The following is a 26,400-nucleotide window of genomic DNA, read 5'->3' as shown; positions in this document are numbered from 1 at the left end:
GGGATATGGGGAGAAGGCAGGAACGGGGTACTGGTTGGGGATGATCAGCCATAATCACATTGAATGGCGATGCTGGCTCGAAGGGCCGAATGGCCTACTCCTGCACCTATTGTCTATTATGGATCTCCTGGTTTATCCAAGACTTCTTGTTTGGGAACACTACAATGGTTTTCTCTAGAATGCCACAGCATTCTAACTTCTACAGAAATTCCTTTACTTTGTCTCCACAACTTTTCAGTCTTCTATTCCTATTTTCTTCAATTAGGTTTCTTTTTAAACTAATTTGGCACTCTGACCATTTTGTGTGGCCAGATCTCTGTGCGGAATGGTAGTGAAGAATAATTGAGGTCCTTGTAATCTCTGCCAAGCTCCTGAAATTATCATTTATCTTTACCTTTCCAAAGATATTTTTTAAATAGTTGATCCACTAACCGAAAATGGGTTCACAGTCCACTGTAAGTGTTTTTTATTGAAAAAGTGCCAAAGTCTAACACAAGCAATTGCTGAATATCACAACAAGAGTAAGCTAAATGGCAGGATCAATGCACCATGCTGTAAACAATCAAGAGATTCGGGAGTGTTTATATGTAACATAGGCCAATTGGGTCAGTCTACACAATGCATCATACAATGCTGGTGATGATCTCGGAACCCACACAGATTTGGGAGACCTTTCGTAAGAAATATAGTACGGCCCTTAATTCCAGCGGTCACCCTGTCCACTAGCACTATCCTACACACTAGGGACAATTTATAATTTTACCAAAACCAATTAAATTACAAATCTGTTGGTCTTTGGAATGTGGGAAGTACTGGACCACCCAGAGAAACCCCATTAGGTCACAAGGAGAATGTACAAACTCCGATCGGTAGGTTATGGCCCTGTCCCACAGTGCAAGTTCATTCCAAGAGCTCTCCCGAGTTTGCCGTGATTCGAACTCGGAGATTTACGGTAATGGCCGCTCGTCGGTACTTGGGCTCTCGTGGACATTTTTCAACATGTTGAATAAATCTTCACTAATCTTCCCGAGCTCACCTGCCATTAGCGAGTCTTCCCAAGTACCTGCCGTTAGCGCTACGAGCTGCTAAGAGACGCCCCGAGCTCCGACGTATGTTCATTCTCCGTGCTTACCACGAGTTTGATTTTTTTTTAACTCGGGAGAGCTCTTGGAATGGACTCGTACCGTGTGATTGGGCCATTAGGCAGCAAACTAAACTCCGTACAAATACCAAACTAAACTTACAAACAAACTAACTAACATATGTACTAGACTGATCACATTTTCATCTCCATTTTTAAAAGAAAGTAGAACCATGTAACACACTGTCCCACAAACAGCGTCTGCAATATGGATCAACTACTGCAGCAACCTCCCTGGTCTATTTATTGTACCTGTTTAGTGAACTGCAGCAATTGATATTTTTGAGGCAGTGTTCTTAACTGTTGCCAAAGGTTACTTTAGCTTATCGTCAGGTGTACCAAGGTACAGTGAAAAGCTTTTTTGTTGCATGATAACCAGTCTGCAGAATGACAATACATGATTACAATCGAGACATCCATAGTGTACAGATAAAAAACAATGTTAATGGATTTGGCTTTCCAAGAGCTTTGAGGGTGTGGGGTCAGTAGGACCAGAGGTCATAGCCTCAGAATAAAAGGACGTACCTTTCGAAAGGTACCTTTAGAAAGGTAGGAGGAGCAATTTCTTTAGTCAGAGGGCGATGAATCTGTGGAATCCATTGCCACAGAAGGCTGTGGAGTCCAAGTAAATGGATATTTTTAAAGAAGAGATTGACAGATTTTTGATTAGTATGGATGTCAGGGGTTATGGGGAGAAGGCAAGACAATGGGGATTGAGATGCAAGGATAGGTCAGTCATGATTGAATGGCGGAGTAGTCTTGATGGGCTGAATGTCCCAATTCTGTTCCTATAATTTATGGACTTCTGAGTGCTATCCAGTCAGCGGAAAGACTATACATGATTACAATCAAGCCGTCCACCACGTACAGATACAAGATAAAGGGCATTAGAGGTTTAAAAGAGTGGAAGGATTGTAATGTGATTGCAGATCAGCTTCTGGGGCCAGCACGCGGAGAGCCACCTGGCCTGGGCGCCATCCTGCTGCTGGCGCCATCTTGCAAGGGAAGATCTATCAGCTATCTTTATGTTCAAATGCTGTCTTTGATGTTAGCCTATTGTGGGTTTAACACACCACTGTGGAACATTTTTTTAAACTCTGAATATTATAGAGGGAACACATTCAACTTTTGTTTCGTGGCAGAGCAGTTTGGTTCTAATCCAGTGTTCTGGAGCCTGCATCTTGTGCAAAGAAAAGGAAGGGTTTTGTTTCTCCCATTTTACTACGGGAGCAAGAAAACCTGTTGCAATAAATGTAGTGGCGTGCCGATCAGATGGGACAATAAAGGCATGATAGACTTGTTGGCACAGAAACTACCATTTACTCTTTCTGTTCTGATTTCCGGTAGTAAGCATTTCATTGTTGGATTAGGAGGAATTAAATCAAGAGGATATGCATTCTGTACTAGCAAGAGTAAAACGCCAAATGTCTTTTTATTATCCTGCACTGACGTTTTTGTATGATGGAGAGTCTAGATCAGCTGCAATGTGGTCTGAGTGAGTTAGTCACTATCTGGCAGCGATGTTCTTTCTTTTGGTTAGTTGGTGTCAGTTTACTGATGATTAGACCCAATTGGCCTTGCTTATTGAAGCTAGCAATACTTTCCATGAAGGCTAACTTAATATTCTTGTTGGAAACAGTCCTCCCAGCTTTTGCATAAGAGTTTAATCCGCTGTAGATATAAGGGGTAAATATTCACCCAGCTGCATTTTTAGATGCTATCTGGAGGTTAGATGTGCAGTTCAGATAAAGCTGGACTGTGGGATTTTCCTCCGCACTCTTCCAGCTTTCCCAGTAAGTTTCTTCACACCAGCTTCACGCTGGCTGCTCCTGAGAAACATCAGCATCTAATGTATGCCTTCTTGCCACCTTCCCCTCGGCTAACAACAAACCATTTTACATTTCTTTATCACCCTCTGATCTGTCGTTTTCACACCTTTCCCGGCCATATCTCCTCTCCCCCAACTCTCAGTCTGAAGAAGGGTCTCGACCCGAAACGTCACCAATTCCTTTTCTCCAGAGATTCCGCTTGACCTGTTGAGTTACTGCAGTTTTTTTGTGACTGTCTTTGATTTTAGACTAGCATCTGCAGTTCCTTCCTACACACAGTTTCTCATCAGCACAGACTGCAACATTGAGTGGTCATTGTCTCAATAAGAGGCCCGTTTCTGTGAGCAGCGTTTCCCACTTGGAGCTGAACTCCATTAACAGAGCCTGCTTGTGTCTCTCGAAAGGTTGGTGCATTTTTGCTCAGGTATGCAGTGGGAGATAGTGTTGAGTTTTGCAACTTGCCAAAGACAAAGCCAGCTCCGTTGTTTGTAGATGCTACCCTGGATTCTCTAGTGCAGGAGTTGGGGAAGGGGAGAGATACCCAGATTTTGCAAGGAGTCAGGTGGCCTTCCAGACACACACCAACACGATGGTGACAGAGGATGGTGCCACAGTTGAACCATGAGAATCTGGAGATAGACACAAAATGCTGGGGGAACTCTACGTTAAAGAAAGAACTGCAGATGCTGGAAAAATCAAAGGTAGACAAAAATGCTGGAGAAACTCAGCGGGTGAGGTAGCATCTATGGAGAGAAGGATTAGGCGACGTTTCGGGTCAAGACCGTTCTTCGGATTGATGAGGGGGGGGAGGCAGAAAAAAACAAGGAAGAGGTGGGACAGGAGGCTTGTGGGAGAGCTGGGAAGGGGAGGGGAAGGAGGGAGAAAGCAAGGACTATCTGAAATTGGGGAAGTCAATGTTCATACCGCGGGGGTGTAAACTACCCAAGCGAAATATGAGGTGCTGTTCCTCTAATTTGCGCTGGGCCTCACTCTGGCAATGGAGGAGGGCCAGGACAGAAGGTCGGATTCGGAGTGGGAGTTGAAGTGCTGGGCTACCGGGAGGTCAGGTTGGTTATTGTGAGGTGTTGGGCTGTTGAGTAACTCTACGGATCAGGCAACATCTCTGGAGAAAAGGAATATGCACCGTTTCAGGTTGGACGAATGGTTCGAAATGTCACCTATTCCTTTTCTCCAGAGATGCTGCCTGACCTGCTGAGTTACTCCAGTATTTTGTGTCTATCTTCGGTATAAACCAGCATCTGCAGTTCCTTCCTACACATGATAATCTGGATGCAGTTCTACAAAAGGGGCAGTGATCTTGAAAGCCTATAGCTTCAAATGCAATATTCAACCACAAACTGATATTTATTTGAACATCACCTCCTAACACTCAACCCCCAACTGCCTCAATTGAGATCCACCCCCCCCCACCAAATAATGTGCACATTCTCACTGTGTGTACACTGCTGTAGCTATTCAACCATGGCAGGTGCAACACCGAAACGCGTTAATTAATACCCCTCTCCCTCTTGCAGGAGTAGGTGCCACACAGCTGGAGTTGACCTGCAGGGGCAGGTGTGGCTGCATCCCTATGGAGGAATGGTGCAGACCATCGTTGAAGTGCCATTGCAGAGTCCATGACCAGTGAAGGAGCTGAAACCAAGCAAGGTGACAGTATCCTCATAACTTAATCCTCCATCTCACGACCCGCTAATCCCACGGGCTCTTCTGATTTAACAGCAGCAGATGGAATAAACAAGTTTAGTTTAGAGATTCAGTGTGGTTCAGTCCACCGAGTCCACACCGACCAGTGATCCCCCACACTCTAATGCTATTTTACACACACTATGGACAATTTATAATTTCACCAAACCTGTATGTCTGTAGTGTGGGAGGAAACCGGAGAGCCCTGAGAAAACCCACGCAGGTCACGGGGAGAACATATAAACTTCGAAAATGTAACACCGGTAATTAGGATTGAACCCGGGACTCTGACACTGCAAGGCAGCAACTCTGTCGCTGTGCCACCTTAGTAAGCTTCTCTTACTTTTCACTCAACCTTTGCCATTCTTCCAGATAACTTGAGTACTGTATTTACAGACCTGTTATGCTGCTGCAAGCAAGAACTATGTTGTTCTGTATGACAATTAGACACTCTTGACTCTTGACTCTCTTCACCAAATATGTCAAATGGATAGGTGGTGGTAATAGACATTATAATACTTGTTTATCACCCCTTGTTATCAGCTCAGGCATTCGCACTGTATAGTTTAGGCTGCACTGTTGATTATAGAAGCTGGGAAGTCATGCTACAGTTATATAAGATGTTGGTGAGACCGCGTTTAGGGTATTGTGAAGATAAACACAAAATACTGGAGTAACTCAGCAGGTCAGGCAGCATCTCTGGTGGCGTAGCGGTAGAGCTTTTGCCTTGCAGCGCCAGAGACCTGGGTTCAATCCTGTCTACGGGATGCTTGTCTGTATGGAGTTTGCACCTTCTCCCCATGAACTGCGTGGGTTTTCTCTGAGATCTTTTCTTTCCTTTGACACTCCAAAGACGTACAGGTTTGTAGGTTAATTGGCTTGCTGTATGTAGGATTGCGTTAATGTGAGGATCGCTGGTCAGTGTGGACTCGGTGGGCCGAAGGGCCTGTTTTCCGTGCTGTATCTCTAAACTAAACTAACCTAAAAGGAATAGGCAAAGTTTTGGGTCGAGACCCTTCTTCAGAAGGGTTTAGGGTATTGTGTTCAGGATTGGTCACCATGTTAAAGGAAATGTATTGTCAAGCTAGAAAGAGTGCAGAGGGGATTTACAAGGATGTTGCCAGGACTCGAGGGCCTGAGTTATATAGGGAGGTTGAGAAGGCTAGGACTTTATTCCTTGGAGTGCAGGAGGTCAAGTATGACTAAAGAGCCTGTTCCCATTGAATGACTCTATGACTCTAAGTTAATTTGCAAGGTCTGCATGTGATGTGCAAGAGTATCTTTGTCCAAGACATGGTCTGGGAAAAGGGAAGCCAGGTGTAACTTCTGGGAAGCTGATGTGGCAAACATGCTCTGCTGCCGGAGAGTCAAATGAAGACTTCACAGATGCCAATCCTATCCAGCATGAGGAGTGTGGAACTGTATTAACATGCCTGTACCCCTTCTGATGGCAGATGTCCTCTGATTCCACTGCAGTGCTGGAAGATGCTACTTAATATATGAATGCTTTGGTTATCTTGCATATTGTTGCCTCTCTGGTTGAGGATTACAGTCTGCAGAAGGGCTGAGGAAGGCTCATGGTGTTTCACCAATTTCTCAGTAGGATTGGCTCAGGTAGGTTATGAGTGTGGATGTGGTCAGTGTTCACCTTGAACCTGCTGTATAGTTTTACCGTTAATTTCAAGCCCCGATTGATAACATAAAATAGGAACCATGTTCCTGCACGAACCCCATTGCAGAAATGTTGCACACTTAAAGGAGGACATTTAGCCCTTTGAGTTTCTGCTGGTGCTTTTGACTGTTTCTTGGTCCTTCTCCCTTATTCCTGCAATTTTGTTTTCCTTCAAGTACGTGGAGAGACACAATGGTAATTGTTTCTATCAACGTTATAGGCAGAACATTATTTCAGTCTGAGGAAGGGTCTGGACCCAATAGGTTGTCTATCCATGAGCCTTGGAGATGCTGCTCGACCTGCTGAGTTAATCATAGTCATACAGCATGGAAACAGGCCGTTAGGCTCAACTTGCCCACACCAACAAACATGTCCCATCTAGACTTGTCCTACTTGACCTGTATCCCTCTAAGCCTATCTTATCCATGTACCTGTCTGATGGCACAGAGTCGGAAACGTTGATTCATTATTTCTGTTCCCTTTTTGTTCTTGTCCCTCTGTTTCCGTGATCTCTGTCTCGAGATTCCTCCATCAGTGAAAACTGTTTTTCTTTATCCATTTGTTCTGGATCCTTCATAATTTTGAACGCTTCTACTAATCTTCTCTAACAGGATCAGCCCCAGCTGCTCCAGATTATCCATAGAATGATAGGCTTGTGAAATGGGGTAACGCTGGGTGGGTACCTTTTTCTACATCAATGAGTTTTAGAGGAGTTTCATGGACCTGGCGTTTCTTGCCTCACTCGAATGCCTCTATAATTTAATAAACCTCCATCCTGCAGCCTGGTTTATGGCTACAAGATTATCACAGTCTGCAAGGTTACCTGTTCAGATGCAGACAGGGTGGTAGTGTCCTATTGATGAAGTTCATCGGTGAGTGCAGCAGGCAAGTCCTGGCAAGAAATCCCAGGCCAATATCTTGTCCCTCCATATTCGTCCTACCAAATCTTTCATTTCTCAGCATTCATTTTCATCTACCGACTATTCTACTAACCTATTTGTGGTTGATGTCTGTCGCTGTTGGTGTTATCTTCCTCCTTATCGACCTAGTTTTGGTAATCCAGCAGATTTTGAAATTCTACTTGTACATCAATTGACAAAAGGTTCAGGCATCACTTGCTGGACTTCTACACCATCTGATAAACCCTATTTGCTACTGCCTGTTTGTTGTTCCTAAGCTCATTTACTATTTTTGCTAAAACTACACATTTTCCCCCCCACACCCCTTGATTCGCTCGACGTTCAAAATTTTATCGATCTGTTTTGTATTTATTCAGTGACTGAACACGCACAGACTTCTAGCTGGGAATTACCATTCATGGACACCAGCCACTTTGAAAATTAATAATTCCCACTTAGTCAGCATTGCATACAAACTCATGCTGTTTTTATTAATGTTTTACTACATTTTTATTTAGCTTTAGATTAGGTGTCTTTGTATCTGCATATTGCATTCCATTTGTCGTAATGTGGTCATATAACCTATCTTATTGAACCCTCATCTTCCTCCTCCTGGGCTTGCATTGTCAGCACTGTGCAACAATCCTCTCATCTAAGTTACTGATACCCTTCTGATAACCTGTTAATCATAGTCAGGCAGATCAAGAAAGTCCCAATTATTCCGAGTCTTTCTTTTCTCTGCATTGAGTAATCCCTGCTAATTTATTCCACAATTCCTGCAATCCACTTTTATATTGTGGCGATTAAATACTTTTTGTAAAATCAATATACCTGTATGCAACGCCAATAGGTTCCAGCGTAGCTGCACTGGCTAATCATAACTTCAATAAACAAATCTGGTAGAATCGTAAAGCATGGGTTCCTTCTATAAATCATTGTTCAGTCTATGCAACAGTAATGATTTTCTCAGTGCTCTGTTGCCTTGTTGATAGCATTGACGTCATGCTAACACTCTATTTATTTTCTCTCCTTCCTTTCAGAATAGCGGGGCCATGTTTGTTAATATGATAATTATTCTAAAATTATTCTAAAACTTTGGAACAATTCATCATCTGTTGCTAACTTGTTTTTAAATCCCTCGGTTGTAGACCATTAGGTCTGAGGAATTTATTGGCATAAAATGCCATTCATTTAACTCGTACTTTCTTTGAGAATCTATTTAACTTCTTCATTCACACTAATCACTTGGTTCCCTATTATTTTCCAGGATTTTTTTTCTATGTTCAGTGCAAGAATTAAGAATTTGTTTTATTATTTCTGCCTTTTCCTTTTTTACCATTATAATTTTTCAAGTTTCCCAATAAGCCAATATTTCTTTTTTTTTTCCTTAGAAGCTTTGCAGTCTCTTTGCTAGTGTATTCTTTTTCCTTATCACTTTACTCTCCCCTCCCACCCGAACACGCATTTCTTCCACCACCCCCCCCCCCCACCCCCTTTCCTTCCCCACCACCCCTCTCTCCCCATCCATCCTCTTCCACCTATATCCCTCTTCCCCTCCCTCTGGCCCTCTAAATTCACTCCTTCTCTCCTTACCCGAGACCCTTTTGTCACCTCATCATCCCTAGTCTTTGTCACTTACTCCACCCATCAATCAAATAAACCCCCCTCCTCAACTGTATCCACCCATCACACGCCAATCTTTGTCCCACCCCTACCTCTTTTCCAGCTTTGTCCCTGCCACGCTACAATCAGACTGAAGAAGGGTCCCGAACTGGGACGTTGCCCATCCATTCCCACCGCAAATGCTACACCACCCGCTGAGTTACTCTCTCCCCATCCCCGCACTCGCAACAAGGGCAGAGTCCCTCTGGTCCTCACCTTTCACCCCACCAGCCGGCAAATACAACACATAATCCTCCGCCATTTCCGCCACCTCCAACGTGACCCCACCACTCGCCACATCTTCCCATCTCCCCCCATGTCTGCCTTCCGCAAAGACCGCTCCCTCCGCAACTCCCTCGTCAATTCTTCCCTTCCCTCCCGCACCACCCCCTCCCCGGGCACTTTCCGTTGCAACCACAAGAAATGCAACACCTGTCTCTTCACCTCCCCCCTCGACTCCATTCAAGGACCCAAGCAGTCGTTCCAGGTGCGACAAAGGTTCACCTGTATCTCCTCCAACCTCATCTACTGCATCCGCTGCTCTAGATGTCAGCTGATTTACATCGTGGAGACCAAGCATAGGTTGGGCGATCGTTTCACCGAACACATCCGCTCAGTCCGCAATAACCTACCTGAACTCCCGGTGGCTCAGCACTTCAACTCCCCCTCCCATTCCCAATCCGACCTCTCTGTCCTGGGTCTCCTCCATTGCCAGAGTGAGCAACAGTGGAAATTGGAGGAACAGCACCTCATATTCCGTCTGGGGACCTTGCGTCCGTATGGCATTAACATTGAATTCTCCCAATTTTGCTAGCCCTTGCTGTCTCCTCCCCTTCCTTAACCCTCTAGCTGTCTCCTCCCACCTTCCCATCCGCCCGCCCTCGGGCTCCTCCTCCTCCTCCCCTTTTCCTTCTTTCTCCCCCCCCCACCCCCCATCAGTCTGAAGAAGGGTTTCGGCCCGAAACGTCGCCTATTTCCTTCGCTCCATAGATGATGCTGCACCCGCTGAGTTTCTCCAGCTATTTTGTGTACCTTCGATATTCCAGCATCTGCAGTTCCCTTTTGAACACGAGTTTCTCTGGCTGTTTGTTTTATTCCTTATCACTTTCTGACTTGCTCTTTAATGAAATGCAAACAAACGTTCCCAGTTTGTACGATGCGTTGTGAGTGAATTAAACTTTCTCCTTTGTCTCTTGCAGTTTGCACACCAAGCTGATTAATGGAGGCATCGCAGGATTAATCGGCGTCACCTGTGTGTTCCCCATAGACTTGGCAAAAACACGGCTTCAAAACCAGCGGAATGGCCAGCGGATCTACAGCAGCATGTGAGTACAGCAGAAGTTTTACCCCCCTCATTCGGTCCATCATTATGCATCTGATGTGTTTAAAAAAAATAATAATCTAGTTCTTCGCGGAAAAAAAAGCCTCAGACTCAGGAAATCTGAAATCTCAAATGTATTCATTCCCAGCTTCTGTACTGTGCAAAAAAGAGACACAAATGCTGGAGAAACCCCGTGGGCCAGGTGACATCCCTGGAGAACATGGATAGGTGACGTTTTGGGTCGGGACTTTTCTGCAGATTGATGGTAGGGGGGAGGGGAAATAAAGCTGGAAGAGAGGAGAGGCAGGGCAAAGCATGGCAGGTCATAGGTCAACATGGGCAAGGGGGGATTGTGATTGGCAGGTGGCTGGGCAAAGGCGACTTGATTATTGATTAGTAGGGGTGTCAAGGATTGTGAGCAGAATGGGGTTGGGAGGGAAGAATAGGTTATCTATGATTGAATGGCAGAATAGACTCAATAGGCCAAATTTCCTAATTCTGCTACTATGATTTATGAAAGGCTACAGATGAAAACAACAGAAGGTGTGAGACAAAAGGACTCAATTGTAAATTGTGAAGCTAGAGGAAGGAGTGTAGGTGGAGGGGATGAGAGAAACAGTTGCAAACTCTCTCCTTCTGTACCATACATACTGCTTTGCATAACCACTTTTGCTTTCTGGTTCTCCAGATGCTAATTCCCATGCTTCCTTTAACAGTGCAGGACCCTGGTTCCTGCACTCCTTATAAATTTGTTTCACTTGAACATTTATTATGCCACTGTGCAATATTTTTTAATAATGAATTGGTGATAGGAATATCATCCAGGCTGCACAGTGGCGCAACTGCTAGAGTGCCAGAGACCCAGGTTTGATCCAGACCTCGGATACTGACTGTGTGGAGTTTGCACGTTCTCCCTGTGATCGCGTGGGCTTCCTCTGTGTGCTCCAGTTTCTTCCCATGTCCTAAAGACACGTGGGTTTTTTGGTGAATTGCACTGTAAAAATGGTCCCTAATATGTAGAGTGGAAGACACAATGAATTGGTGTGAACAGGCGTAGGAGTTGGTGGGCTGAAACCTGTTTCGATGCTGTATCTCTAAATTAAACTCATCTCATATCTGCCAGTATGGCACCACCAAAATCTAAAATGTTTCATTTAATGGGAGTTGTTTGTATTTGCATTAACACTTTGCAGTTTTCGTGCATAGTTGGCATTTTGAACCAGTCATTCCCAAAGGGGTTAATTATAACCGTCCCATTCTGCTGTCAGCTACACTACTACATCCAATCTGATCCTTGTGCTACTTTTGCTGTTAGATTGGGCTCTGTTTTTCCCCAAAGCAAAGCAAGGTGATGATCAAAATTGAGTGACAGCATCTGCTTGTTGAACAATAAACATCTTGGACACATGGACATGAGCGGAGGGTTGGAAAAGGTCCTGACTTTGAGATGGGAGATGCCTGCTTTGCTGTACAGATGAGTTTGATGTCTGAGTACAGCAGCATTTAGGTTGTGGGAGGGATGGAGTCGAGAGGTAGATCAGAGCAGAAAGTGCCTCAGTGGCAGAGGATATTTTAGGGAAGAAATACTGTGTCATCTTACATGGACTGAAGAACTGACTGGAATAAACTCTAACATACTTGAGCTGTTTCTTCAAATTCATGTTCATAAGTCATTGGAGCAGAATTAGGCCATTCGGCCCATCAAATCTACACTGCCATTCAATCATGGCTGATCTATCTTTCCCTCTCAACCCCATTCTCCTGCCTTCTCCCCATTACCCCTGACACCCATACTAATCAAGAACCTGTCAACCTCCGTTTTAAAAATACCCAAATTCTAAGGCTAAAAATTATATGTTGTGAATTTTTTTAAATCTTAAGGTGCTTATTACACCCGTGGGAGTTACTGAATTGTAGAGGCTTCAAACAGATTTTTGGATGTAATCAGCTTTCAAGATTTTTTTTATTCACTCCAAAATATTTGTTCTTTTATTTTTCCTTCCTTAAATCCTACAATTTTCTCATTGCTCATTAGCCTGATCAGTTGATGACGCTAGCATGAGGGAAGAGTTGTAAAGTAAATATAGTTTCATGTTGCAGCATGTGATTGCTAATGGTGCATTGAAGGTCACCTCTGATATCATAGTTTGTCCTTGAAAATGCAGTACGGGGCGAGAGGCTGAAAATAAAACTAACGTCGCAAAAAATGCACTTCTATGCTGCACTGGCAGCAGCGGCTCATCGGCAGTCCCGTTTTGTTTGTGTTTTTTGTGTTGTTTATTTCGTTTGGTTAGTCTAGTTTTTAGTTCTTAGTTTGTGTTTGGGGGGGGGGGGGTTGAAACGGGTTTTGCAGTCTCTCCCTGCGGGGGAATGCGACTTTTTTGTCGTATTCCCCTTCTCTGCCTCCGCCTGCGCTGAGGCCTAAATGGAGCTGGCGACCTCGAGGCTCCGGAGGCAGAGCCCATCAGGACTCGCCCTGAGCTTGCTCCCGTGAGGGCGGTCCGGCTCAGGGCTGGAACAGTGCTCCCGTGACAGGTTGTCGGGGCGGCCCGGCCCGAGGGAGAAGCGACGCCCAAGTCGGGGCGGCCCGGCCAGAGGGAGAAGCGACGCCCAAGTCGGGGCGGCCCGGCCAGAGGGAGAAGCGACGCCCATGTTAGGGCGGCCCGGCCAGAGGGAGAAGCGACGCCCAAGTCGGGGCAGCCCGGCCAGAGGGAGAAGCGACGCCCAAGTCGGGGCGGCCCAGCCCGGGGAAGAAGCGACGCCCATGTTAGGGCGGCCCGGCCCGGGGGAGGTTCGGCGCCCATGTCGGGGCGGCCCAGCCCGAGGCTGAAGACGGTACGGTACTCACGTGAGGGTGGCTGGGACGGTGTTCTGGCGGTGGTGGCCTGAGTCCGGGGTTCGGCTGCGGGCCAGCGGCTGCGTCTGCAGGACTGGTGGGCGGCAGCTTCAACCACCACGGGCCGCGGTGTTTGAGCCGCGGGACTGATTTGTAACATAGCCCGGGGGGTATCGCCTCAGCGCAGAGGGAGAAGAGGAGGGGAGACTGCAGACCTAAGACTTTTGCCTCCATCACAGTGAGGAGATGTGGGGTGGACTCACTGTGGTGGATGTTAATATGTGTTTATTGTTGTTTTTATTGTATTATATGTATGACTGCTGAAATTTCGTTCAGACTTCGGTCTGAATGACAATAAAGGCTATCTATCTATCTATCTATCATGTGGATTAATGAGCTTTAAAAAAATGGATACTGCCACATTTACATCACTAGTTCCACTAATTTGTGTACAGTGTTCAGACATTTACAGTGTTGCTAATTATTTAGAGTATTTCATCCTTGAGTCGGAAGTTCTGCTCGTTAATGAAATAAGGTTTGCTGTGAGTTGCATGTAAGCAGATTATAAACTTACAATTGAAAAATGAAAAATATTTTATCCACAACTTGATTCTGTTTACAGTTCTGGTATCAAGACTGGAGAGCTGTGTTGATCTGGAAAAAGCAGAGGAGGAGTAATGCAAAGATGTTACCAGAATATTAAGGACTGGAATATTATAGTTTTGGGGATGAAGATTGAGTTTGGAGGACAGAGGTTTAAGGTGAAGAGGATGGGGGGGGGGGGGGGGGGGAGATTTAATAGGAACCCGAGGGGTAACTTTTTCAAGTAGAAGGTAGTGGGTGTCTGGAACGAGCTGCCGGAGGAGGTAGTTGAGTCAGGTAGTATCGCAACATTTGAGACAAATTTGGACAGGTAAATGGATAGGACCGGTTTAGAGGGATATGGGCCAAACGCATTCAGGTGGGTCTAATGTAGATGGGACATGTTGTTTGATGTTGGCAAGTTGGGCCGAAGGACCTGTTTCCATGCCATGTGACTCTATGGCTATATAGCTATTTCATTTGGAACGGGAGAGCTGAGGGAAGATTTATTTTGGGTGGATAAAATGAAGAATAACCTATTTCCTTTAGGAGAGGTATAAAAATCCAGGGATGGTGGGTTAATAATTAGTTGAAGGATTTTCTTTCAGGGGGAAGTCCTTTACATTGAGAGGCCAGTAAAAGTCTGTAACTCTAGTCTGAAAGCACGGAAGAGATGAAAACTGACACAAGTCTTAAGCAATACATATGTACTTGAAGAGCCATCATCTACTAGAAAGTGGGTTTGGATTCTGGTATCAAAAATGTGTAATATTTGCAAAAGGAATTTCACTCAGCAGGTTTGGAAACTCTTTTGACCAACACTGACATGATGGGCCAAGTGGCCAGCTTCTTGGTCATAAATATTTCATAGCTTTGCATGAACATCGCAAATCCTAATGAGAGGAAAGATGGGAAATGTTATGGAATGGTTGTTTTTTGGTCTTTGCTGTTTCAGCTGTGCTTGTACAAGAGAGATTCTCAGTGCAATGTGGGGATGTGTTTGAAAGCAGGAGCTGAAGAAAGTCAGGAACGAGTAGAGTCTGGCTGGTATTTTGCAGTTTGGCCAAATTGGAGGCTTGGCATGTCAATAATCTACAATGTAACCAGGTATGACAGAATGATATACAATAGTTTTGCAGATATGATAGTGGCACTTAAGAGGCCTTTATACAGACACATGGATATGCTGAGAATAGGGGATATGGGTCACATGCAGGCCGAGGACATTATTTAAGTTTGCATCATGTTCAGCACAGACATTGTGGGCTGAAGGGCCTGTTCTTGTGCTGCACTGTACTATTCCAATGTTGACCAGATTTCTTTTGGGGGGGAGGGGAACGCTGGTCACTTCCAAAGGTCAGAAAGAGAATGAGCCGTCCCTCAGACTCACTCATACGGAATGAGTAGCAAATAGGAAAAATGCCTTGAAAATAAAATTAGTATTAGGATGGAGATAATGATCACCTACCCACCATGCTTAGAGCTCTCCTTATGAGCTGATTTATATACATTTGTTGGTGATTATATTTTTCATGTTGGAGAATGGTACATAAGTGAATCATTTCATGGTGAAACTATTAAAGTGCAAATGAAAAATAGGTTGTCACCATGAAGAACAATTGAAGCAAATCTCCAGTATCTGTCTTTAAACTGCGAGAACGACAGGCATCAGTTACACAATCTATGAATACTTAAGGGAAAGCTGTAATTCTCCTTCTGTTTCAGGTCCGACTGCCTTATGAAGACAATCCGATCAGATGGCTATTTTGGAATGTATCGAGGTAAGTCTTTTTTTAATTTTCAGTTTTCTACTTTATTCTATAAGTATGCAGAGGGGTTCATAAATTGTGTAACAACTTTTAACTCCCAATCCTTCTGTGTTTGACCATCAGTAAGTGACTACTTGGTGTATCTGAATTACGTTTGTGAGGGTTTGATGGCTTAGAACTTACCTAAGTTGGGACAGCAATGACTGGCAACTGGGAGTAGTAGAACCTATTGTAACAATTGTACATCTTTACATCATGAAGCCAGTAATGGACAGGTGAATATTCATAAACATTATTATGAATATTCAGCATTTGTTAAATCTACTTTGAAATCTGCAAGCTAAGTGCAAGAGAGCAAGAAATGTGTTGACCTCTGAGTGTCAAGAGATGGAAAAGGATAGAGCTGCAAATTATCAGATGTAGTAAGTGAAGTCCCTGGAAGGTTCCCAACTATGCATAAAAGACTTTAAATTATAGAATAATTGCACCACTGAGGGTGGCCATTCGGCCCATCGTGTTCATGCCAGTTCTTTGCCAGAGCAACTCGCCATCTCCAGCACTGGACCCTTTTCTATGATCGTCCAATTTTTTCTTCACCGACTACTGAACCAATTCCCTTGTGAAGATCACAATTGAACCTGCTTCTACCTTGGATAAAGAGATATTAGCCACAAACTTGATGATGAAACAGATAGCCATGGCATTTTAAGAAAAGCAAATCCCAGCGATAGGTTACAAGGAGATATGAATGGACAAGACCATGGCAGGTGGATTTCAAGGTAGGCAAATGTGGTCAAATAATTTGGACATAAAGTATGCATCGGAGTATTTTCTCAATTTTTTAGTGCAAGGTTATAAGGAGCAGTGATAAAAAGAGATTTAGAAGTCTATGTATCTATTGGGAGAAGGTAGATGTAGATTGGTCCAGCAAGGCTAGAGTGCACGTTACTACTGTAAAAAAAAAACCCTAATAACTATAGGACACTGTATCTTTTACCATGGAGGAAGCATCGCAAGAATTTACCAGAATGACACCTGGATACCAAGGATTAAATTAAGGTGTGATTACAGAAATACAGGCTGCATTCCACAGAATTTATAAGATTAAGACATGATTTGCTAAGATCACTGACAAATTGATCGGCAGGGAAAGCGATGTCTGCATCCTCAGCAAGCTGGGACTTGGAATTGTCTAAATAGTAGAGCACAGCCTTTCTGGCTGTTGGGAAGCATTTCACTTGCAGATCGGGAGATACTTAGAACCTGCTTCCACACATAACAGGTGAAGGGAGGTTGATGTTCATTTTGGATTGGAGTCCGATAAATTTTGTTCACAGGAACAAAAGCAGGCATAAAGTATGAATTCACAGATTATTCGGGTTTTTTTAAAATTGTATGACAAAACAAACTAAAGGAGTTAAGTGGCCAGCTTCTGAGCTCATTTTTATCTATGTTCTTTGAACAAGGTGTCAGTGGGAACAGAGCAATAAGTTGTGATGCACGTTGCTCCACATCACTTATTATGGGGTCCCCAGAGAAAACCTGGTGAATCCACCGAGGTAAAGAAAGAGACTCTAAGAGAGAGTAGACATGATTACCTTTTTAGATTTTTTAAATATATTGGCTGATTTATTTGAAGGTTTTTAAGTAATAATAATAATAATAATAACTTTTATTGTCATTGCACATATGTGCAACGAGATTTGGTATGCAGCTTCCATCCGATGTCTTAACTTAAACAAGTAATAACATTTAGATTTAGATACCTTGAGAAACATGGTTTATAAAAGAACAGTAAAACAGTCAAAACAGTCTAAAGTGCAAATGTGTCTGTGCGACGTGACCATCTGAGAGAGACAGTTCTTGGGGGTGGGGGGCACTCAGCAGAGCCGTTTCAGAGCAGCTGTAGCTCTGGGGATGAAGCTGTTCCTGTTCCTGAGGATACACAGGTCAAAACATTATGTGCAAGCACATCAGAGAAATCTGCTTTACAGTGTCATCCTCACCTGCTGCATGCAAAGTTAGAGTGAGATAATCTGAATAATCGGTTCTGTATATCACTAAACTAAACTTTGAGAAAGTTAATTTAAAACTGAGTAACTGATCAACTTTTGAGAATGGTCCTGAAATTTTCAAAGGGTAGCTTGTCAGTGTATGTTCAATGGCTTTTGTAGAATGGTGGGGAATCAGAAATTGATGGGGCATAGTCCACAGAAGTAGCTTGTGTAGACTAATTTTCATGAAGTTCTTTTTCTCACATGACTGCTCTTGAACTGCCTAAGGGGTTTCCAGCTTGAAATATTTCTGGCCAGTGGCTCTGGAAGTCCCTCCCAACCCCAATCAGGACCCTTTTTCCAAATTCCACTATCACCAGAAGAAGGCATGTTCTTCAACTTCCAGTACTCTTCCCCTCCAGTACAATTGTTTATCTTTCTCCAGAAGTGAATGGCAATTTCTAATTTGTGAACTGCAAAGAGCAGCGAAATGCCCATGCTGAGCTTGAGCCAAATCGTGAATTAGGTGAGTTGACACTGGAGTTTGGAGTCGTTGGTATTGGACAAAGAGTGGAGGAATAGCAGGAATTGAAAAACTTGGTCGTTGTTGAAAAGCGGCATTAACCATATAACCATATAACAATTACAGCACGGAAACAGGCCATCTAATATATGATTACATTGCAAATGGTTAAGGTGAAGAATGACTATTGCATTCAATGACACTGGATGAGAAAATGCAATAGTCATTCTTCACCTTAACCATTTGCAATGTAATATACCATACTTAGCATTAATCAATTTTCTGGGGGAAGCATTAGTCATTTTTCAGGGAGAAGAAGATACTAGAGGAAAAAGCATCACTTGTTCATGCGTCGGGAACTGGGTAGTTTTGGCATGACAATTCTACTGTCTTTGGACATGAATGTCCGGTTGGAAAGTAAAAATGCATTGATTAGGTAGCCACAATATGGGTCAATGCAAAACAAGTTGATTCAAACTGATAACCAAAAGATTTTCCTGCTGATCAGATGATGTTTATGCTTTCAACTGGAGGATTAGCCAGTCAAGACAATAGCATAGCAGAGATCCATAGATTGATTCCTGTTTTTTTCTCGCTAATTTTTTACACTCGAACCTTTAGCTTATAGTAGCATTAACTTCTGAAAGCTAGAGTGTTCCAGCTGCTTGATGCCTTCCAGTACTTCATATGAAACTATTGTTGATGAATCATCCTCAACAGTGAATCGTCATTTAATAGAGTGAGGGGGGGAATGGAATGGAATGGAATGATGCCATTCCAGTAAACTGCTTGACCATGCTTAACTACATTTATGGACTCTATAATAGTATGCTTTATGGGTGAGAGGTGGAGATAGACTGTACGTGAGGCTACTCTACCCACAAAGAGGTTGTCAAAAGCATCTGAGTTCATCGTTAATTTAGAATGGTTGCTGCCATCACAAGTGAAAGCTCTTGTAATAAACTCTAGATCTAGGTTGTTATTGCCATGGATGTTGCCACAATGTGGCCAATCATGTATACCTTGCACTCAGTGGCTTCCTCAGTAGTTTTGTGGCTAAAGATTTAATACCCCACTTCTCCCTATCTCTCCCCTATGCGCACCCCACCCCACTGCACACCAATTTCTCCCTCTGTCTCCTACCCCCTTAAGTTAATCTGCTCCTTTCCCTCCATAGTACACTCATCCCCGAGTTGCTCATTTCCCTTGTATCCCCCTACTTTTCCTTGTCCCTTTCCACCTATGTCCCTCCCTCTAGCTTTACATTTCATTTGTCTTCTTTCCTTATCTAACATCCTTTGTCTCTTAAAAACCTCCAGCCTTTGTCATTTACTTCGCCCTCCTGCCAAGCAAAATCCCCCTTGCCTGTATCCACCTATCACTTGTCAGGCTTTGTTCCGCCCCTACTTCTCTTTTCCAGCTTACTCCCCCCCAGCGAAGTCGGTCTGAAGAAGAGTCCCAACCCAAAACATTGTCTGTCCATTTCCTCGACAGATGTTGAACCACTGAGGTCCTCCAGCACTTTGTGTTTTGTTCAAGATTACAACATCTGCAATTTCTTGTGCTTCCGTCTTCCTATTCACCTGATAGTTTTGCTGCTGTTATTGCAACCACGTGGCATTATTATCACCTTGGCCTCACTGATAGGGTTTGATATGGTTCCTTCTAATATCTTTCCTTTACAGAATCATCCTTGGAGTCATAGAATGATACAGTGTTGAAACAGGCCCTTCAGCCCAACATCGGCCAACATGTCCCAGCTACACTATACTGAGATAGTCCTTGCCTCAACTACCTCCTCTGGTACCTTCTCTGGCGGATGGTTCCATGCACCCACCACCTTTTGTGTGAAAAAGTTACCCCACAGATTCCTATTAAATCTTTTTCCCTTTATCTTAAACCTATGAACCTAGGTTCATGCCCTTATCCTTGCTCTACTTCATGCAATGATCAGGCATTTGTGATCTGAAAATCTGCAACAGTAGCTTCTCATGGATGTTCTCAGCTTTTGCTATTCCCTACGTTTCTATACTTAAAGTGCTCTTAAAATTTGCAATTTCTTCAAACTCTTACAATGCCTCTGGAATAAAATTGAATATAACAGAAGAGAACAACTTTGTAGTTTCAACCTCTCCTGGCTGACTATGTTCGACAACATGGCTTATGTTAGTAGAGAGGTGTGCGAGTAGAGAATAATGAGGTTGCTTTTTTCCGTCCAAGCCTGGGATTCATCATTGAAATCTAGCAAATTGCAGATGCTGGAATCTTAGTAGGTTAAAGACACATCGGTGAGAAGAGAAACGGAGTTAACTTTTCGGGTTGAAGAATGTGAAAAGTTGGGAAACAAGCACTGACCCCTACAGTACTATATTAGTCACAGCATCCAACTTGAAAAGGACAATTTACTTCTGCTTCCTGCTGGCCAGCTTTCAGCCCATGCCAGTGCATTTCCCCAATCCCATGTACTCGAACCTTGTTCAATAAACTCCTGTGAGGGACCATTTGGAACCTCTTGTGGAAATCAAAGTGCACAAATCTACTATTGCCCCCCTCACCTACTCCACTCAATACATCTTCAAAAAAAACTCCAATTGATTAGTCGAAAATTATGTTTCATTCATAAATCCATGTTGACTATGCTCAATTGTATCAGTATTTTATGTGTCTTAATATCATGCCCTTTTATTAGAGAAATCAACATTTTCCCACCTACTGATGTTAGGCTAGCAGGCCGGGAATTCTCTGTTTTTCTTTCATTTGTTTCTTAAATGCTGGAAACCTTCCAGGTTCTATAGAATTTTGGAAAATGATATCCTGACCATCCACTGTCTATATCTTGCTCTTTCAAAATTTGTTGGATCACTAAATTTCTGCAATGAATCAGCTTTTGGGCTCTTTAGCAATTTTATGAAAAATTATTTATTTACTTAAATTCCTTGTATCCACTGGACCCTTGGTTCTGCAGAATATCCAGGATATTTTAGTTGAATTGTTTTTTCTGTGAAGATGGGCATATTTGTTTCCATCCTCATATTCCCTTTATATGGAATTCTGTGAGGAATTCTTGTTTTGTCTTTGTTGGTCTTTTCCTTTTTGGGTAATTCAATGGTTTCTTTATTGCCATGTGTACAGAGATACAGTGAAATGCTTGTTCCGCAAGCTTTCCACCAAATCCTACCATACATGAATACAATTGATCCTCTTCTGAAGCATCACACAAAGAGTTGCCGCATTCTGGTGCCATCTTGCAAGTTCCAAGTCTCTTCAACATCCGATCTCTGTCTCAGGCAACATGCAATTCTTGTGCATCTCACTTTAAGGCCTGGTGGCCTACCGGCACTAGTTCGATGAAGAAGACTCAGCTGTTTGTATTTGTTTCTTGGTCATTTACTCTTCTATTTCCCCTGCTTAGTATGTTTCTAAGATCCTTTGGGCCATTCTTTGGAAAGTAAACCAAAATGTCACCCACGTGACCAAAGTAATACATAAAAAAATGATTATAAGAGATTAATCTTATTCATTGCTATTTACCAACCTACAGGACTATAATGCATGTCTGCTAAAGATATGAACATTCTAGCTTTTTAAAATTCACTGTTTGAAAAATGCTTCTGTGTGCGTGTCACACACGTGACCAGTCATATTCGGCCTCTGACCCTAAACAAGCATCGTCAGCATAACATATAAAAATTTAACTTGATAAACCGAAAAAAATATTAATCATATATACACAGCACAAAACAATATGCCTGCAATGCGTTCAGAATTAGAAGAGATGTATTCCACAATTTTGCATCTTTTTGGCCACACACGTGACTGAGAACGGGGGGCCCTTTGCTGAATCCTAACATGTTCCCAGACGTAGGCCCGCACCTTTTCTTACAATTTTTATAAGCCTTTTCTTTTAAACTGAATGTGTTCTTTAATATCTCCTGTGAATCTTGGTTGGAAGTCATGGAGCAGTTTGCTGGTCCTCACATACAGAAATCCTGCAAAAAAGAAGTACCCAAGGAAATGTACAACTAGATGTGGGAGTAAGCAGGAACGACCAGTTCAGTTTTAAAACATCTCAACAACGCTTAACAGTCCAGGGGTGGCAAAGACAATTGGCATGATATTGCGGCTGTTCATTATTCATTCAATTGCATTCAATTTCCTAGACAAATGAAGCTCCCACTGATTTTTTGCAAAACAGCAGGCTACAGGCAAGGAGCTGGAACAACAGTGATTTTGTGTGTGACTTGAACTTTATATAATGTTGCTTCCTGCACACTCAGTTCCCACTGACATTCTGGAAGAAATGCAATGCCCTTTTCCACATGGCTGCAAATTAAGTCACACACACGTTTGCCTGTTATTGAATGCGCTGTGTTTTTATTTATTGTTGTTTATCCAACAAAGGTACTCCAAAGCAAAATTTATCCAGAATGCTTTTAGTTTTTCTTTTGCTCTTGAGATATGGGAAGTTCTGAGAGGAAACATTTCTTGAAAAATGCCATTTTGTAACTTGATTCCACATAGCATAGTTCACCTAAAGGGCATACAGCATGGATTGTAGGTTTGCATCCATGGAGACGTTAGCTGCAGATTTGCAGTACATTGGATGTAGCTCACAAGTTGCCAGATCTATTGAATTCTAGGTATCGGCCTACTGTCTATTGAAATTCCCAGCCTTTGCTCTCTATTCCATAAGCACTGTACATATAGCAAGTCTCGTGTGGGAGGAAGAATAATTGATTTTCTTTTAACTAAGAACCAAAGTTAAAAAGAGAGTGACGTATTGGCCAATATCCTTTACAAGTCTGGTGTGGTTTTGAGGGCTTGGAAGCGAATAAAGACACCCATTCTTTATTTCAACAAAGTGGATGTAAGTGTGGGAAGAACTATGCGTTTGGAGCACAGAGAGAACGGGAAGGAAAATGGAGCCCCATTGTGTAAGATAGAATCAGGAAAGTCAACAGGTAGTGTAGAGCTTAATGATCTTTTGATCTCTATGATGATGTCCTTTGGTTCGTACTACTATGGAGAAGTAATGGAGTGTTTTTAAAAATAAACGAATGTTCTTGCAGAACATTTGATTTGACTAAATATGATTCAGCAGTTTGTGTGTATGTAATATACACACACACACACGCATATACACACATACATACACAGGTACTCTTGAAGACATTGACTTTTGGTGGATTCCATTTGCAAAGTAGCTAGTGATTAATGAGTTTCCCCTCATTCCCATACTGTTAGATACTTTAACCACAAAGGCAAGGAAGTCATCACAATCAAGCTCATTCCATTCAACTGTTTAGACATCGGTTTGTAATAATGATCACTCAATTGGATCAAAATAGCCAATTCCCCTTGCCTCTACTGTAGACACTCTGACATTAATTTTCATACAACTTCTATCCCTCCTCCTTGTCCTCAACCAAGGTGAGCTAATTCAGAAAGCATCGGTCAAGCTTGAGGCACGATGGTTTATGGAGTGATATATATTGCCAAATAGACCACATCGCAATTTACTTACCAAAAGCGTATTGCTAGAAATCCTCTTTCAGTTTCAAATGAGTTTTGAAACCAATTACTGTTTGGGTAAAATTTGTGCTTGTGGTAGAAAATGTGAGTATGCAGTTACAAATAAAGCCTTCAATTGTAGATGTGAAAATACTTTATTTGTTTTCTTTCAGAGTACAAGAAAATATGGGCACTCAAAAGACCAGTGCCACTTTTAATGGTATGGTAAATGCATAAACTGAAAGAACATGTTGCAACTGGGGAAGGATTGGGATTTGCTGAATTGGGGCTGCCTTTTGTACAGAATGGTGGAGGGATGTTTGAAGCAAGGCTCCTTTTCTTACTAACTGGTTTTATGCATGGTACTCCATTTCAAGTTGATGGTCTAAGTGTTTCTAGTTGTTTAAAACCTTTGAATGAAGTTTGCTTCTGTTTTTATTTCCAAAAGATATTGCTCAACTCATGAAGTAGCAACATTTGGACCATAACATTGGCACAGGTCTTTTACTCTGTTATTGTTTTCATTCATGGGTATGGATAATGTTGGCAAGATTGTACTTGTTGCCTACTCCTTGTCCTGTCAAGGTGGAAGGCTTCTCCTTGAACTGCTGCAGTCCTTGTGGTGATGTTAAATGGCCAAATCCTGCATTTTGAGCCATTATCATTGAGGCGTCCCTGTCAGGATGATTCCTATCACCAAGTCGCATGCCCTCTCCAAGAGTTAACAGTAATTATAATTTTGAGACAACTAAATAAATCATCGTGCACCTTACAGAATATTTCCATTTTCTCTGGAACTGTAGAGCCACTAAAAATGATTTATTGGATTTTGTTTCATTCTGTAAAATAAATAATTGAAAATATGTTGAACATATGAGTATTATGAAGAAAGGGTTATGGTTGAAGAGCATTCAGAAACTGGGTCTCAGGTAGCACTCATTAATACAGTGTGACATTGGTTCGTTTTTGCGAGGGTTTTCTCTCTCCACTTCTTCCTGTCTTGTGTGTGGCTGGTCTGACAACCAGTTTCGATGTATGCCCATTGCATCTGTCATTGGATTAGTTGCTAAGAGACCTTCAGCAATGTTTTTCACACCTTTCAATTTTAATCCCCGCACTAGAAACCTAAACGGTCTCCTGCTGGATAGGGACTTTACGGCAGCTGAGTCGGCCAATTTGGTAAACTGCAAGATTGAATTTGCATTGCACCATTTCCCATCCACACAACCGTATTATTCCCCTCTCCACACAACCTTACAATGTGGTGCAATCCAATTGCATCAGTGTGAAATCTTAAATTGACCCATGCTAATGAGCACTCATGGAATTCAACCTTTTGGGATTCACCATTCTTAAATTTTTTTACAGCTTCACAATGTATTGATATTGTTTATTAGCGACTTTCAACACTAAAAGGAAACATAAACTGAAGCAGAAACAGGAGATTTGACTCCTCCGTGTCTTTTCTGTCTTTCAACAAGATAATGGTGGACCTTTTAGCTCTGGGTCATTTTCCTACACTAATCACGTAACCCATTGCTTCCCTCAATATCTAAAAATCGATCACTAGTATCTATAAATCTATTGTTTCTCATTATTGGATGCCTAGAACACTTGAGGCTCTGGTGCAATCCAAGCATAATGTGACAATGAATTATTTCACTTCCTCACTTGGTTGCCATATTCCACTAGTGACTGACCAATGATGAACATGAGGTTTTCTAAACTTGTATATCCATGTCTTCCAATTCACCCCCACCCCCTCTCTTGACCTATGTATATCTTGCAAATCACAAAAAAACCTCAGTGAATACAGGACTTTATAACCTCTGAATCATGTGGAGATGATTAGCCTTTATTTCCTCGAGCTCGGAAAGCCCAGTAATTGACCCTGCATCTCCTAATTGTATTATGACTGGGAAGATCACCACAACTCACAACATTTATATTATCCATCAGAAAAATGCTCAAATACAACTCGTGGATCAAGAGCTGATATAAATGTGTGAAATCAGGATAGAAAAGTGGAATTGAATTGTGAAAAATGTGACCTCTGCATACAAGGATCTATTCCTGTCCTTGAATACTGTGTGAGATTGTACATCCCACTCCCATGCCTCTGCTATGTTGTACCATGTCCCACCTGCCTGCATTTGGCCGATATCCCTCTAAATGTATCCTATCCACGTACCTGTCTGAATGTTTCTTAAACATTGCTATAGTACCTGACCCAACTACCACCTCCAACAGCTCGTTCCATACATCCACCACCCTTTGTGTAAAACAAAAAGTTATCCCCCAAGTTCCTACTAAATCTTTCCCCCCATACTTTATGTCCTCTGGTTCTCGATTTCCCTACTGGCCAACAGATTCTGTGCATTTACCGATCTATTCCTATCATGATTTTGTACACCTTTACAAGATCACTCCTGCACTCCAAGGAATAGAGTCCCAGCCTGCTCAATCTCTCCCTATAGTTCAAGCCCTCGAGTACAATGAGAAGAAACTGTATAGTAAAACTCCAGTAATCTATTGTTTAGATGATTAAGAATTTGACTTGCTGTGTGATTTTAAACATTCCTCTTACAACATTGGGGCCCTAGTTCCTGCACTCGCTTTAAACTCATTGGGTTCATTGAAAAGAATTATTAAACTACTATGTAATATCAAAAAAAAGACCATAGAACTTAGAACAGTATTGCATAGACCAGGCCCTTCGGTCCACAATGTCAGTGCCAAACATTACCCCAAGATGCTTCAACCTCTGAATTCAGAAGGGTCCCGACCCGCAATGTCACCTACCCTTGTTCTCCAGATACGCTGAGTTACTTCACCACTTTGTATCTTTTTTTTCCAACTTTTGAAATACTTGTTTTCAAACTTTCAGCATAGATGCCACTGGCAGAGCTGATTGTGACAGATCCCCAGGTTGTGTGACTGAATGGGCTGCTTGCCAC

General features: G+C 42.6%; 1 protein-coding gene across 2 annotated transcripts in view; it reads left to right on the top strand.

The window, feature by feature from the left end:
• Positions 1 to 26,400, top strand: part of slc25a22 (solute carrier family 25 member 22) — a 109,737-nt gene that overhangs the window by 54,311 nt on the left and 29,026 nt on the right. For both annotated transcript variants that reach the window (XM_033039164.1, XM_033039165.1), the window contains exons 3-4: positions 10,107 to 10,232; positions 15,372 to 15,427. In XM_033039164.1, coding sequence (XP_032895055.1) covers positions 10,107 to 10,232; positions 15,372 to 15,427 — 182 coding nt within the window. The remainder of the gene's footprint in view (positions 1 to 10,106; positions 10,233 to 15,371; positions 15,428 to 26,400) is intronic.

Source organism: Amblyraja radiata, chromosome 20 (genome assembly GCF_010909765.2).
Source record: "Amblyraja radiata isolate CabotCenter1 chromosome 20, sAmbRad1.1.pri, whole genome shotgun sequence".
Classification (NCBI taxonomy): Eukaryota; Metazoa; Chordata; class Chondrichthyes; order Rajiformes; family Rajidae; genus Amblyraja; species Amblyraja radiata.
Note: the sequence above shows the minus strand (reverse complement) of the source record. Positions and strands in the feature narration are given on the sequence as shown.